General features: G+C 38.9%; 1 protein-coding gene across 5 annotated transcripts in view; it reads left to right on the forward strand.

Moving 5' to 3' along the window:
* The window catches only part of AFAP1 (actin filament associated protein 1), a 124,861-nt gene extending 113,516 nt beyond the window's left edge, over positions 1–11,345 (forward strand). For 3 of the 5 annotated variants that reach the window (XM_074865684.1, XM_074865687.1, XM_074865685.1), the window contains 5 exons: positions 1,162–1,326; positions 1,924–2,114; positions 2,848–3,009; positions 4,948–4,998; positions 7,651–11,345. In XM_074865684.1, the coding sequence (XP_074721785.1) occupies positions 1,162–1,326; positions 1,924–2,114; positions 2,848–3,009; positions 4,948–4,998; positions 7,651–7,677 (596 nt within the window). In that variant the 3' untranslated portion in view covers positions 7,678–11,345. The remainder of the gene's footprint in view (positions 1–1,161; positions 1,327–1,923; positions 2,115–2,847; positions 3,010–4,947; positions 4,999–7,650) is intronic. The other 2 variants (XM_074865686.1, XM_074865688.1) reach the window with 1 other exon arrangement.
* Positions 11,346–15,530: the final 4,185 nt, after the last annotated feature.

The following is a 15,530-nucleotide window of genomic DNA, read 5'->3' on the forward strand; positions in this document are numbered from 1 at the left end:
ACCCGACTCCGTCTTTGTCAGGATGCATCTCTCCTGAGCCTGGAGGAGGTGTTCCTTGAATATTAACCAGCTTTCTTGGGCCAGTCCTCCTTCCAGGGCTTTATCCCATGGTACTGTACCAAGCAGATCCCTGAAGAGGCTGAAGCCTGCTCTCCTGAAGTCTAGGGTAGTGAGCTTGCTGTGTGCCCTCCTCGCTGCCCTAAGGATCTTGAACTCCACCATTTCATGAGCTAGGGCAGCTTTGGCTGCCCTTGAGCTTCACAGTCCCCACCAGCCCCTCCTCGTTGGTGAGAACAAGGTCCAGCATAGTACCTCTCCTCCTTGGCTCCTCTGTCACTCAGAGAAGGAAGTTACCATGAGCATGTTTCAGGAACATCCTGGATTACTTATGCCTTGCTGTGTTGTCCCTCCTGCAGATACCGGAGTAGTTGATGTCCCCGTGAGGACCAGGGCTTGTGAACATGAGGCTGCTCCTATCTGTCTATAGATGGCTTCATCTGCTTGGTCTTCCTGATTGAGTGGTCTGCAACAGACCCCCACTATAATGTCACCTGACCCTGCCCTCCCTTTAATCCTGACCCATAATCTCTCAGTCAGCTCCTCATCCATCCCCAGGCGGAGGTCCTGTCATGTGAACCATGAAATGAAAGCATTTATATGGGAAACTAAAAAAAGAAAGCTCTCAAGTATCAAAAAAATGAGAACATCTTTGTATTCTGTCATGTCAGGTGAGAAAAGACATTTGCATTAAGCACCTGAAGTAAGAATGGAAACAAGGCAAAAGGGCAAATGAGTTTTTCCTCTGACCCTTTCCAATTAAAAATCAAGGGTTCATAGCTAAAGAGGAGCCTTATTTCCTTCCTCTGAACTCCATAGAAAGGCAAGGCCATTTTTCAAAACCAGTGTAGTATAAGGTAACTGGTATTTCTCATCTTCCCCATATAAATGTAGAGGAGAAGCTATCTATCCCATACTATTTCCGTAGCTGTGCTGCAGAACTGAGCAGGAATCATGGACCTTGAGAAAAAGACAGTGGAAGAGGGATGGCAAACCAGTTTCTCAAACCATGACATGCTTCATGTGATGTTCAGTCTCAGGGAATAGTTTATAGAGTTTTACTGTTAATTTCAACCATAAATAACTACAAACCAATACATACAGATGCAGAGCAGTACAAATACGGCAAAAATCGGGTGGAGGCAGATGCAAAGAGGTTACAAAGCAAAGAGGAGGAGCTGCTAAAGAGGAAAGAAGCACTCCGGAATAGGCTGGCCCAGCTCCGAAAAGAAAGAAAAGATCTACGCGCTGCCATTGAAGTCAATGCTGGTATGAGGTGCTTTTTTGCGCTGAATTCTGCCCTGGGTAGCCTTAATTATCCAAATACCTTTGTATTCTATGCTGAAGACATGCCACTACATGAGGTTTGGGTTTGATGTTAAACAATACTCTGTAATGTACATTTGCTTTCTATATAGATATAAAATATATAAATATTTGTTTATATTATATATATGTGTAGGTGTATATACTTATATACATACTTTATATATATGTGTGTGTGTGTGTATATATATATATATATACACACTCCCCTATGAAATTACACTGATGGGGACTTCAGACAAGCAGAACATGGGAATAATTTTATTGTGACTGGCTAATTATATTTTCATGACATGGAAAAATAAAAAAACAAATCCTGATTTGAAACTAGACTAGAAACCTAGGGAAGACACTGAAAGAAAGCATTTGATTTCTGTTACTAAGCTTACTACATGAAAAAAGTGTTTTTTGCGAAGTACATAATGTTTTTGTGGTGTCACTGATTTTTAAAGACCTTGTTCCTTTTTTTAAAAGACAATAATTTCTGTAAGTGTCAATTTAAGCTTCTTACTGAAATAATAACATTGCTGTGGATGACAGGTAGGAAGACCCAAGTGATTCTTGAAGACAAGTTAAAGAAGTTGGAAGAGGAGTGTAAGCAGAAGGAGGCTGAGCGTGTAAACCTGGAGCTAGAACTGACCGAGGTGAAGGAGAGCCTTAAGAAAGCCTTGGCTGGTGGCATCACACTGGGCTTGGCTATTGAGCCCAAGTCGGGAACATCAAGCCCACAGGTATGCAAAGCCATTAAACACAGAAATCCCAGTACCATGGGCTGGGAGTCTTCTGCCTTCTGAGCTCCAGTAAAATGAGTGGGTACTGAGAGTTTTCAAAAGGTTTATTAAGACCAGGAAATAAGAACATAACTAAATGTCTTTGTCCATTATTTGCCTTCTTCATCTACATCTGGTGTACTTTCTACAGCAAAAGGGAGCAGGTAGACATGGGAATCACAGGCAGTATGTGTTAGGATAATGTGCAAAAGTGAACACCTCATTGTCCTCAGTGATTCTAAAAGTGCATGAACTGAGACATTGCTCCATCCCAGGGAGATTTGGGTGCACCAAGTCATCATGCAGTGATGGAGACCTACTTGTGCTGATCCCCTATCAGTCACTGTCACTTTTGGCAAGGGCTGCATCTCACATGTTCATGATGGAGCATGGCAGTCCTGGCTTATGCTATAGATCTGTGTCTGAGTAGCTGCAGCAGAAGGATCAGAGAGGGATGTGTCAGTTCCTCCAGATGACCCAATATTGTTTAATCACAGAAAACAAACTCTAATTTTCATCGCAGAACACACACTTTGTTTTGTTTTCTTTTGTTCTAACCTCTTACTCATTTATCCATCATTATTACGAATACGGTTTCTTTAAAAAAAAATCTGCAGTTCTAAGTCTAGATAGAAAACATTGCCCGTGTGACTACTTGGAGGAAACTCATTGTAGGCTTTTCACTCTTCATTAGTCTCCAATTTTCAAGCACCGAACTTTGGAAAACTCTCCAATCTCCAGTTGTGATACCAGTGATACGGAATGCTCAATACCTGTGAACAGCGCAGCGGCTCTGAAGCGACCTCCCTCATCAAATAATTCTCCATGTCGAGGCCATGTCCTTCGAAAAGCAAAGGTGAGAAGACTTATGTCTAGTTTTCTTTTTCTGTCCTTGTTATTACTTCATTAAAAATCTTATTTGCTTGTGGAGAGACAGAGTCAGAAAAGGAGGGAGGGAAAGATTGGTTCCTGCTGCTTCTGTGGGTGAAATTTAGCCTTAAGACGAGAATGTGCCGTATCTAAATTTATGTATTACTACATAAATACTGCTGATTTTGGGGAACCTTTTGCAGAAAAATTGGTAAGTAGTTTTGGAGACAGATTTTACTCTACTGTCTCATTCTTTATTTTTCTCTGTTCCTGTATAGATTTAATTTGCAAGGTAAGTGGTCTGTGGTGTGGACAGTCCATCTAAAATTTGTAAAGTGACACTAATCTGTGTAGCAGAGCAGTGGTTAAAAGAGCACAGTTATAGTAAGTGTTCTGAAACAACACAAGATTGGGTCTCTTCTTTGCCAGCTGGTGCAAGAACAGAGTAGTTATACATTAAAATAATCAACAATTTGTTGTGCAAGTATCTACTTTTAATGTACACCTAAAGTAGAAATTTAATTAATTTAATATAATCTGAGAAGTACCAGCCTGAAGTTTGCAGTCCTGTTGTGTTGTTACAGTTTTCTAATTTTTGTGCTTTAGTTTAAATGGGATTTGCATGACCGTTCTTCTGGGCTAAATTTGCTAGCAACATAAGCATGTGGGCAGCACGTAACCAAGGGTGACAGTAATAGTGTTGGCCCAAGCTTTTGCTGATTTAGGAGTTTACTGCTAATTGTAATTATAAACAATAATAATCATAGACATTTGTCTTTCATGCAGTCCCTTTGTTTTTTCAAAACAATGAAGTATTCAGTATAGGGGGTTTTTTAAGTAACTTTTGTCTTCATTGATGATATACATTTACAGTGACTGAGCATGAGCCTGGCACCTAAATGTAGTAGATACTGAAGAATGATAATCTCAACAAATTACTTGGTTTTCTGGCACATCCTAATCTCTCCATTTCCTCCCCCCCAGCCCCTTTACCTCTCTACATTGCCCAGGCCATGAATTACTTCTCCTGCTATACCTTATGTGAGAGCTTTCTCCCCCTTCTTCTACTACCATTTCCCCCATCCTTTCCATGGACACCAACTGCTTTTCCTGTCAGTTAGCTTGATTCATTTAAATTCAGATAAGACTAATTAAACTCAGCATAATAGGTTTCAGTTCTATTTAACTTTGAAGTTTGCTGCTTGTATTTCAAACCTGAAGAAGGATTCATGTGCTCTAAAGCTTATCTGTATTCCAGTTATCCCCTAATTTGTCTTATTAAGATATCATCTCTAACTATACACTGTGTCTTAGATTTGCATGTTAGGACAGTGTTACTCAGGGAATGTGGTCTAGCAGAGCACAGTCCCTACAAAAGGGAGCATGGGTTTGTGCTACGTGCTGGACAGGCACATTAAAGCCAGCCATTTAATCTTTACAGCTGGATAAACCAGGGCACTATAAAAACCTAAACATTTTTGGTGTAAAGAATACCTTCCAGCTGTAGTACATTTTTCATGTTCAGCATATACCATACAGGAAAAACCCTGCTGTGTTGTTTGGTATCGCTGTGCTTTGGATGGCATGATAGGTTAGTCAAGCTCTTTTGTAGAGGAATCTTGGATATAAGCTCAGGCTAATCAAAAAGGATATGCTACTAAGCATATTTCCCATCCTGGGAAAAACAACTCAAAGTATCCAATTCAGCTTTAACAGCTTTTTCCTAAAACCTCATGCACTAAATATTGAGTGAAATTCTGCTGAATTAGATAGTGCAACCCAAGCTGTACTCAGCCCATTTGCAAGGAGCTGCAGCCAAAGTCTGCCATCAGGTATGCATCTGCAGCACACCCTGCTTTCGGGGGGGGTAACTGTACATGTGCGAGGGTGGAATTTGGCTCTCAATTCTTTTGGCCTTTTACAGTTGCAAGTGAGCCCAGGCCTTATAGATGTGGCTAAGGAAAGGGCGTCACACGTGAGTATCCCAGAGCAGAACTTTCTTGGCTCTCCATGCATGGATGTCAGTGCAATATGTGGGAGTGAAGCAGATTTCATGTCTGTGCTTGCGCTTGCATCTTCAGCAACTGGCAAATCTCCCAACTTTATGAGGGAGTTGTATAAGTGTTCAAAATGTCAGGGGTTTTTTTCCCCTCCACTATGTATTTGAGTGCACTGAATGCCTCCCTTCTTGCTCTTTCCTTTCACAAAGGTTGCTGAGTCTGTCACCAGCCAGCCTTGTGTTTGCAGCCACCCTCGTGTCACCATCGTGCTAATGAGCCGCACGACCGTGCCGCACTCTGCTAGGGCAGCAGCTGTCAGAGCTGTGTGCGCACCAGTGCCTCGTGGGAGAGGCAAGGCACCTGACACAGCAGGTTTGGAAGGTGCTCCACCAAAACCTCTTCTCCTCTCAGATGCACTGACATGAGAAGGAAATATAGACAGAAGCAAGAGGACACATCTAGTGCTAAATCTAAGAAGTAGCTGCAATTTGGGGACTGTTTAGGACATACACTGCATACATATATGCATACATATATTTTGATTTTTTAACTTTTCTGTTTGTAACATATGCTTTTAATTTTTTTCATAAAATAATAACGCATATTTTTAATAAGTCAGAAGGCATTTTAATTGCGGTTTTGTTAAATCTCTACTTGGCTGGAAATGGAGAATGTATTAAAATGTGGAAAACAATATTCTGCATTAGCATTCCTAGAGAATGATCCAAATATCCTTGCTGTACAAGAAAAACAATTATTTAAACATTTCACATTTCAAATTACTTTCTAAAACCAAATTGTTATGTATAACAAGGAAACTACAATGATTATTTCTGATTTGTTTTCAAAACTGGTGGACTGGTGAATGTCAGCAGCTTACATTTTGCTTATGTTCAGCGACTGGAGAGGAAAAGGAGCTTTCCTAGTTTCCCAGCTCCCAGTCAGTCTGTCAGTGTTGACTTAAACATTCTTTCATTGGTGTGAACCTGCTGGTGAAATGGAAACACAGAAAAAGTTCCTTCTGCACCTGCAAAAGAAGCTACTGCTTTCAAGGCTTATTTAACACTTTACAAAATTCTCCTCCCAGTTGCTTAGCCAAGGACCTCCTTTAGAGTTTTAGTAGCATATACGTAGGGAATATATATTTAAAAGCCTTCTTAAGCTAGTTTTTGCTAACACTGTGGTTTAAGTTTAGGTTTACCATAATTTGAAGGGTAAAAGTGAATATTTAAAATACATTGTATTTTAATAAAAGCACCATTTAAATGAAGGAAAAAACCCCCCACAAGATTAAAAAAAAAAAATTTCATGTCTACCTGCTTTAAACCCAAGATTTTTTTCTTACATTGCTAAAGCAGCCTCCATGACCTTTACTGCTGCTTTACAGGGGTTGAAGAGGTGTTACGGTCATGCAGCTGTTCAGCCAAGCTAATGCTATTACTGCTTTCAGCCACAGAAACAGATATTTACATGCATAAGTAACGGTTTTCAGTCAGAGCTCTTAAATGTTGTGGAATGAGTGTTAAATTCAGGAATTCAGGTTGGGAGCCAAGTCAGCAGGCTGCCTGGAGAGTATTATCTGCAGAGTAGATGGGTGTGAGAAGAATCTGTAGATCCCAGTGCCTGGCTAGGAACAGCTGGGTGGTTGCTCCATGGGGATTACTTCAGCAAGAGGCCAACTCCTTCATATCTTCATTGGTTCTGGATCGCTGTAAGGGTGTGATTCAGGGAGGATGTACAGTGTGGATGTCCTAAGATGAGCTCATCCCTCTTCAGCTCTTCTGCTCCTGTGTACTGTTAAGAAATACTGTAGGTACACTCAATAGCCACAAGTTTGATTTAACTGGGTGTTTAGCTGTAGCAATCTCATCATTTTCACTTATGTGGCAGAAGACATGGCAATACCTTGCTCTGAGACACATGGATGAAAGCATTACAGATTACGTGCTTTGCTGTGGATGGTAGGTGTCATTGTCCTCAGCTAACATGTGTGGAAACTGAGGCACAGAAAGGCACAATGATTTCTTTAACTTGCTGAGAATAGCTCAACTTGGATTATGTATATGGGAAACAAATGCAGTGTAAACTAACTTGTTTTTCTTTACCCTGCCTGTAAGTCTCTCTGCCTCAGTAAGTTGCCTTTTTTAGCCATAGAAACATGTGTCTGCCATAATAAAAAATTGAAGATTAGTAAAGCAATCAGTTGGTGCCAGCTATGAGAGATATTGAGTGCTTTCTGCTGTCTCCTGCAAGTTAAGTTAGAAAGCCCTATATGCTAAATCAGCCTCTCCCTTATTCAGCTCTAGCTGAGTGCTTTCCACCAACTGCGGGGTGAGAATTTGCTCCGTAAGTAACCTTTACAGAAAACAAACGTGGCTTATTTGCTTTGCACTAGGAAAAAAGGTTGCCGTACGTAGTTGCGGAGGTGTGGAAGCACAGACACTACCAGGACATACTTGTTACCATTCCCTAACTCATTGTGGGCAGAAGGCTGCATCCAGTGAAGTCAATGGAAAAACTGTTACTGACCTCAGATGGCTTTGGCTTAGGAGATCTGATGACATCAGTAGAATATCCTGATTTCTCTAACATTTTTCATATCTTTTTTTTCTTTAATACCCTTCCAGGAATGGGAGATGAAAAATGGAACATAAATATAGAAAAACCACTCGCTTTCCATAAAGGCCTTACCTATTATGGACCAAGACATAGGCTGCAAAAGACTCATCTGAAAGGTGGTATCAAGCGATACGACAGAAGAGTTTTTATAATTCTGTTAAGTTAATGGTAGCTTGGCGCTAATTTGCCTGTATTCCCTCTACTGTATTGCTGTGTAACTACATGTGCCCCTTTTTATTAGCTGTAACTCTTTATTTCCAACTTCACTGGTAAAGAAAATGAAAACCAAAAAAACCAAACCAACCATAGTAATTGAAAAGGAGCATAAAGTCACAGTTGAAAAGTTTACTTTGCTGAAACAGCATAGACCAACAATGTTAATTATATCACATCAGGTGGCCTGAACACCGCTGAAGACTGGTGTGTTAAGACCAAGGTGAAACCATAACTCTTACAGCTTAAAACTGACTTTTGAGGTCTGCCACAGAGGTGGCTGAGCGACTTCTTGTTCGTTAGCAGTCACTTTGCTGTTAGCTGTTCATGTGGCAAAGAAAACTGAAGAAATGTATTCACAGAAATGTCGTGGCTTGTTTGGCCAGGAAGGCAGGAGCTCTTCAGTGTCGCTGTCCTCTATGCTGGTGTAAGACCGTGGGATAACACAATTCAGCTGTGAAGCATTTCTGGATACTTTTTAGACAGATGCTTTTGTCATTGGAAGATGAAAAGCTGCCATACTTTGAACAAAATTCATTTTAGTACGTTCTCTTTAGTATTATTCTGAAGCACCAGTCATTTTCAAAGGTCATGTTGTTGAACTATGACTTGTTCCTGATTTTTTTAAAAGGCAAACAGGTATTTTTAGATACTGCTTCGTTTCTATACTTTTTGAAAATAAGAAAGAAAACATAATTGAAATTAATCCTCAACAGATAATGGCAACTCAGAATAGCTTATGCAGTCAGTCTTGTTTTGTTTTTTTATAATATAGTATTGTTAAACTTGAGTTATAGAACACTGCTGTACTTAAGTTTCTTTCATCTTTTCAGACCTCAGCTATTATTTTTGAGGAAGACGGACTGAAAAGATGATAATTTCCTGACTCTTCTATAAGCAATTTTACAAAGAATTGGGGATTTTCTCAGACAGGAGTCCATTTCTGTTTACTAGGAAACAGCGTCTTGCATTTTAGTCTGTAAAATTAGAGAAATCTGTTCTTTGTTTCCATTCGTGTCATTCGTAAGAACTTACATGCAGTAAATTGCCAACTAAAGTCCTTCAAAAGCTCAAGATTGGCTTTAAAAAATCAAGAGAGAGGGAAAAAAAACATTTAATCAGTTGGGTTCTTTTAATTTTTTCTCTGCGTTTTTTTTTTAAGCCTTTGGAGAGCCTTCAATCACATTCTCAAGATTTTTTTCCTCCTCAACTGTGAGGACTAGAAAATTAAAAAAATTAAAATACTACTCATATTTTGAGATAATCACAGATGTTAGGGCTGGAATCTTGATAATTAGTTAAGATTTGCAATTAAAACCACAGAAGTTGGCAAGACAGCAGTTATCAAGGATCACATCCCTTTGTGGCCCAGCCTACGGTTTGTCTCCTACCTTTAGGAATGAATGGGTGTGCATAACTCCTGCAGGGAACACTGGGATTCCCAGCTGAGCTGGACTCCAGAGGACTTCCTGCAGGATCTAGTGGGATTTGAAGGCACAGAGCTATCAGAAAGACCTGATAGCTGCTAGGACACAGGGCTGTGTCCTGTTCCCAAATGCAATTAGTGCCAAGGATCCCATTGACCTTAGCAGAGTAGAAATAGGGCCCAACATGAGAAAAGGCTCTTTGCTTCTTGGGACTGTGCTTTGTACAAAGTGCCGCAGGAATGCAGATACAGTAGGGAAACAAGTGTCAGTGTGGTTTTCACTGAAAACAGGATTTTTTTATATTATTTTAGGTCATCTGCTTAATTACTAACTCTATAAGTAGAGGGCACATCCTGTGCTCTATGACTATGGACTAAACAGTATCAAGTTCCCATAAATATTAGCAGAAACAAATTTGAAGCAAAAGTAAGTTCATTTAGGCTTTTTATTTCAAATTAAGTTATTTATTTGTATATTTCAATAAATATTTAATTTATATCTGTACATATTTATGATGCAAATTAGGCTTCTAGTCAACGTTTGCAATGATGTAACAGTTGCCATTAAGAAGTGGTCCCACATTAAGTAATGCAGAGTACTCAAAAGCCAAATCACTTGTCTTGTTTACCCAATATTGGCATTTTATCTTCCACCCCTATATCCCATGGAAGAAAAAATAGTTCCTTGGCAAGGACAGGTTTTAATCCATGCCTGATACAGAAGCGTGCAAATTTCTGTCCAAGCAAACAGAAATCGCATGGTGCTGGGGCCATGCACACAGCCCCAGCCCCAGTGCTGCAGCCTTCTGCTCTGCTACAGACGCCGGTCACCCTCGGCACCTATAGTGCCCTCGGCACCTATAGCACCCACTGCAGCAGGAGCTGCTGGCAAAATTAAGCCTCTTTCGCCCTTCTTCCAGCAAATACCACCACCCTCTCACCCCCCAACCCAGCACGTACTGTAATTGTATGTCTCTAATGGTTGAGTACATCGGTACCATTGCAATTTGCATTAGTGGCATGTCTATTCTGTATAATGGCCAAGGTTTTGAAAGGAGGAAAACAAAAAACCTCTGGAAATAACCTCTCTGTAGACCACATTCAGTGCTGTGAAATGTACTCTGTTTTCTTGAATAGTACTATTGCTGCACAGTTTTTTATAAAAAGCGACAGAGCTTGTATTTTCACCATTTTTAGATTTCAGGATCACCAGGCAAAGTCAGCAATAGAGCGGCATGACTTCTGTTTTAAAGAAAAACTCTTGTATTTTAAACCATTTCTGTCTTTTAAGAAAATGTTACACTTGTGCTTCCTCAGCAAACTCCTGTTACCGTACCAGGTGCTTTTTTAAATTGTTTTTTTATGGGTGATGCTTTTTTTAAAAAAAAACAGATCATAACTTTGGGGGATCAAAGCTGTTTTTTTTAATGAGATGATTGTGGCAATTTTTTAATTTTTCAAATGGAGAATACTTAATTTAGTATCAATTTTTGTTAAAGACACTTTCAAATTAATTGGCCCAGGCTGTATGTTGTAAGATAATGTTCTCATATTAAGAATGTAATTATTTCCTTATTGTATTTTTAAAAAACAAAATCATATTTAAAAAAAATCTCTGTGAAAAAAGCATGAAAGAAACATGAAAAAAGTTTTTGTTTTATTTTTGTTATTGGATATGTTGGCAGTGCCCATTATAATTGACTGTAAATATAGTCTTTCTACTGTATTTCTCACTGTATTTAAGTTTTTTGACACACATTCATGGAAACTTCTGTTAAAAAAAAAAAGTCCAAAAGAGACCCACCTTGTGTGTCTCTCACACCCACAATGTGTGTCGTAGTAGCTTCAACTAACTTTATGCCTTTCTAGTTTGTTCTTCAGAAAGTCTTGCAGAGTGTGAAAAAAGACTGGCACCTGGTAGGTGCGACAGATCCAAGACCATTATTAATAAAGTTACCTGTCAAAAAAAGAAGTATTTGCATTGTTGTTTCTTGGTATTTGTCAGTATAAGTAGGTGGGCACCTTAGCAGGACACCTGCAATAGTCAACCTCAGCCAAGTACCAATCTCCCATGCCGGTCAGTTGAGAAATGCTTGGACAGGTTATAATTAGTGGGTTTTTTTGATAACAGTTCTGTCCCCTTTTAACTGGGCGATGACCTTCTGCAATTTGAATGCAGTCTATCTAAGGGCTTGCCTGGCAATGGAAAATGGAAGTTCAATGTATTCAGAGCTCATAGCAGAAGTTGTCACTTATCTAGTGTTACTGTATCAGTTTGCTTACATGTCAACCCCGTTCATAAATAATGTAAAATGTAAAACATTAAAAATTACCCCTAAGAAATTAATGTGGTTCAAAAGCAAACTGAGCCAATTATCAGGCTACTTAATGATGAATATAGCAATTCCTTATAGATGACTGACAGATGAGATTGAAAAGTGATAATAATTACTCCTCGTGACTTTTCTTAGATTTAGCTGTTGCTCCTATTACACTAAATTATTACCAAATGTCATGCTTAAGTAGAAAATACATTTAATTTTACCAAACTCAGGGAAGCACTATTATAAAGAAGTACAATTGGTTTCCCTTCTGTACTCACTGCCTCCTTGACCTCAGGAGAGAGAAGTGGTCAACATTTGTAAATTGTCATGGTAGTACAACTAGGAAGAATTGTCTCTCAAGTAGACACAGCTTTTGCTCTGCTTAATCAAAGCTTATAACCCTTCTCTGCCTTTTGACAAGTAAAAGCCTTCAAAAGCAAAGCAAATTATTAGTATTTCTCTAGAGAAAGAAAGGTCAGTAGAAAAGATACATATAGGACAGGTTGTATAAATACATATATGTTATATGTAAAAATATATATTTAGAATAGTACTATATAATATTATTATAGTATAATAGTATATATGCAAAAATGAGAAAATTAATACCTTAAGTTACTCAGGCTCATAGCCTAGAAAAGCCTTAAAGAGAATCTTAGTGTTTTTCTGTAAGCTACATTTAATATTTGGTCTACCCAGTTGCATCCCAAAGGCATTCAATATGAAACACGCCACCTAACTTACTCCATTGTGGTTTATTCCTGCAGGTGGGCACCCACATTGTAAGCATCACAGTGCTTTACTGTTAAGTTATTCTCTTATTTTTTATTTAAATTTGTGCAGAAGTTGAGCACCATCAGACCCCTCATTACTGTATTTGAGCACAGGGTTTTATAAAGAAATGCTCCTGGCTAGAGAATGAAGGATGGCAAATGTGGAGAGGGAAGAATCACTCACTTTTACAGCCATATTGGGCAAATTGACAGATGGTATAATAAAGTGAAGAATTAGTGAACAGACTGAGAAATCACTGTACTGGATAGAGTCAACACAGGTTTTCTACTGGGGTGTCATTGCTCATGAAGTGCTAAGAGATCTGTGAGGCTGTTAGGGAGCATCCAGGAAAAGAATATACTATGGTTGGATTACTTCAACACGCTTTTGACAAGGGCCGTCACTAAAGAGGTTGAAGTAGCTACTGGAGAAAAGGAGAAGGCCCAATAGGATAACTAACTGGTTGATAAACAAACAAAAAATAGGGCATAAATTCTCTCTTTTCAGTCAGCCTTGGGATCCCAACAGGGCTGGGGTCTGAACCTTGTGCATACCAGAATATTCAGAAATAATGGGGGGAAAAAAAGCAATGAAAAATTTGCTGTTAGTAATATATTCAGGATAGTAACAGTAAAAGCCAACTACAGGGATTCGCAGAAATACCTTTCACAGCTTCACCAGTGATTAAAATGGCAGAAGAAGCTCAATGTAGAGGAATATAGAAAAAGTTACCTGTGGTAAGAAAGAAGAAAAAAACCTCCAAAAACCCCAATCTAAACAATTATGAGTGCCAAAATAGCACTACACCCAAGGTGATCATGGAGTTTTAATAGTTAGGTCTATGTACTGCATAGTAACAATAATTAGGAAAAAACCCCATAAACCCCAAACCCTACCAAAACCCTTGCAAATACCTTGTGGTCTAAAATGCAGCAAATAGCTCTAGACCCTGTCTGACCTGCACAACTTGCACAAGCAAGTGGTAAAAAAAGAAAACCGCCCATCTATCATCGCTGATACCTCCATTTTCTACTTTAGGACATAGAAAACATTATCCAAAGTCTGGCCACTGACTGTCAGAAATAGATCAACTCATATGGACAATGGTACAAGGGGTACAAGGGGTACAAGGGTACAAGGGAAGAAAGAAATCCAGAAGCATAGCAACCCCTCCATACAAGGAAAAATATTTTTGATATTACAATGGAATTCAAGGGGAAAGCAAAGATAAGGCCTTTTCAGTGTGAAAAAAAAATCTTGAGGAGGGAAAGGAATATGTGAAACAGTCATAAAAATCAGCAGCAGAATGGGGACTGAAATAGTCCCTGTCACTAACAGGGTCAGTGTTAGGTTAATGGTTGGACTAGATGATCTTTCAAGGTCTTTTCCAACCTAGATGATTCTGTGATTCTGTAACAGTACAAACTATTGCGAGTATCAAAATTAATGGAGCGGGTTCAGAACAACTGCACAGAGGTACTTTCATTCACTGCCCAATTCAGCTATGGAATTTGTTGCCACAGAATTTTATGGATGCTAAAAGCTTACATGGGTCCATAAACAATAAACAAAATTCATGGCAGAAAAGAATTGCTTAAGGCTATCAAACACAAAGCTACCAGTTCCAAAGCAGAAAGGTCCAGCTCCAGGGTGGACGGAGGCTGAAAGCGCATACTGGGTAAGTGTCCTCGCGTGCTCCCGCCCTTGCCCTGCCATACTGCTATTGATAAATGAAGCTGGTTTCTTTCATAGACGACTATTTAATTTTTCCCACCAGCAGTTACAAAAGCGTTCTCTCCTATAAAATAATGTATCATATTCTTTTTAATTTGATTTTTAAAGCAAGCATCTGTCTTAAGATCGAGACAATGCAGTACCATTCCTTCACAATATATTAGATAACTGAAATAATTAAATTACATCAAGGATATTCCTCTTCAATAATCTGTCCTGATGACAAGGAAATAATTTTTCTATTAGGTTTTGTAGAATTACAGCTCAGTAGAATTAAAGCTACATAGTCCTGAGTGGAACATAAGTGAAAAGCTTCATTCTTCGTTTCATTATTAATTTTAAAATAGACTGATAATTGCTGTCACTGAATTATTCCTTGGAATTATCACTTTTTTAACCTTTTTTTAAGCATGTACTGCTGTTTTTAATTTTTTTGGAGATCACCTTTCGGTGTGATGCTGTAACAGTGAGAACAGATCCTTGTGTCATGTTAAAAATACACTAAGCTGCATTTGCAGCATTTTACTTCAGCTTTTGTAAACCATGAGGATCAGAATACAGTAACATTTTCACCACAGCAGCTGGATTCATATGAAAGCAAAGCATCTTTCAAGGCATAAATCACAGACAGAAAAAAATGGAAAAGAAATCACTGTCTTAATGGAAAACAGGAAAAAATATTGGATGGTGTTTATGACTCAGAAGTTTTATTATAGAGACATAATTTATGATGATGTTGAAAACAGGCTTAAAAATAGTGTAGCAATTAATATGGCTTTGATGAGGACAGCAAAGGATACAGAAGTGAAGTGATTATCTTATTTTTTCCATGGAAATTGGTTTTTGAAGTAAAGCATCCCTTCAGGTTAAATATTAGCAAGTTTCACGTGGTGTCTCATTTATGGGAACAACTTGTCTGTGTCTGTTCTCACTCCTGCCCTTTCAACTCAGGAGCTTTCCTCAGAAAGAACTATTGTAACATCATTGAAAATAAGAGACTTTAGGGTCTTTTTAGTTCTTTTGCTTTTTATTTGTATCAGAGCACGAAATTTGGAAAATGAAACCCAGTCACTTGAGATTCAATAGGCTGCTTTTTTTAGTGATAAATTGCAGTTTAAAGTCTCACCTAGCCACGATATAGGATTAGAGGACCTGAAATGACCATCATCAGAATGTTTTCTAGCTGAGTTACACAAGTAGGGAAAGCCTCAAGCTTCATTTCTGAACCCAGTCTCACATTTAGCATGATGTGCCTGTCACAGGGTAGGATCATACAGCCCATACCGTGGGGTTCCTCTGGCTGCTAGGTCTTTCAGCAGGGACTATGAGAAAGTGCTGAACTAGGACAGACTGAGAAAATTAAGTTTAAACTTATATTTTGGAAATTTTTCCTTCTCATTTCCCATGTTCTGATCCT

The sequence above is a fragment of the Strix uralensis genome, chromosome 4 (genome assembly GCF_047716275.1).
Source record: "Strix uralensis isolate ZFMK-TIS-50842 chromosome 4, bStrUra1, whole genome shotgun sequence".
In the NCBI taxonomy this organism is placed as follows: Eukaryota; Metazoa; Chordata; class Aves; order Strigiformes; family Strigidae; genus Strix; species Strix uralensis.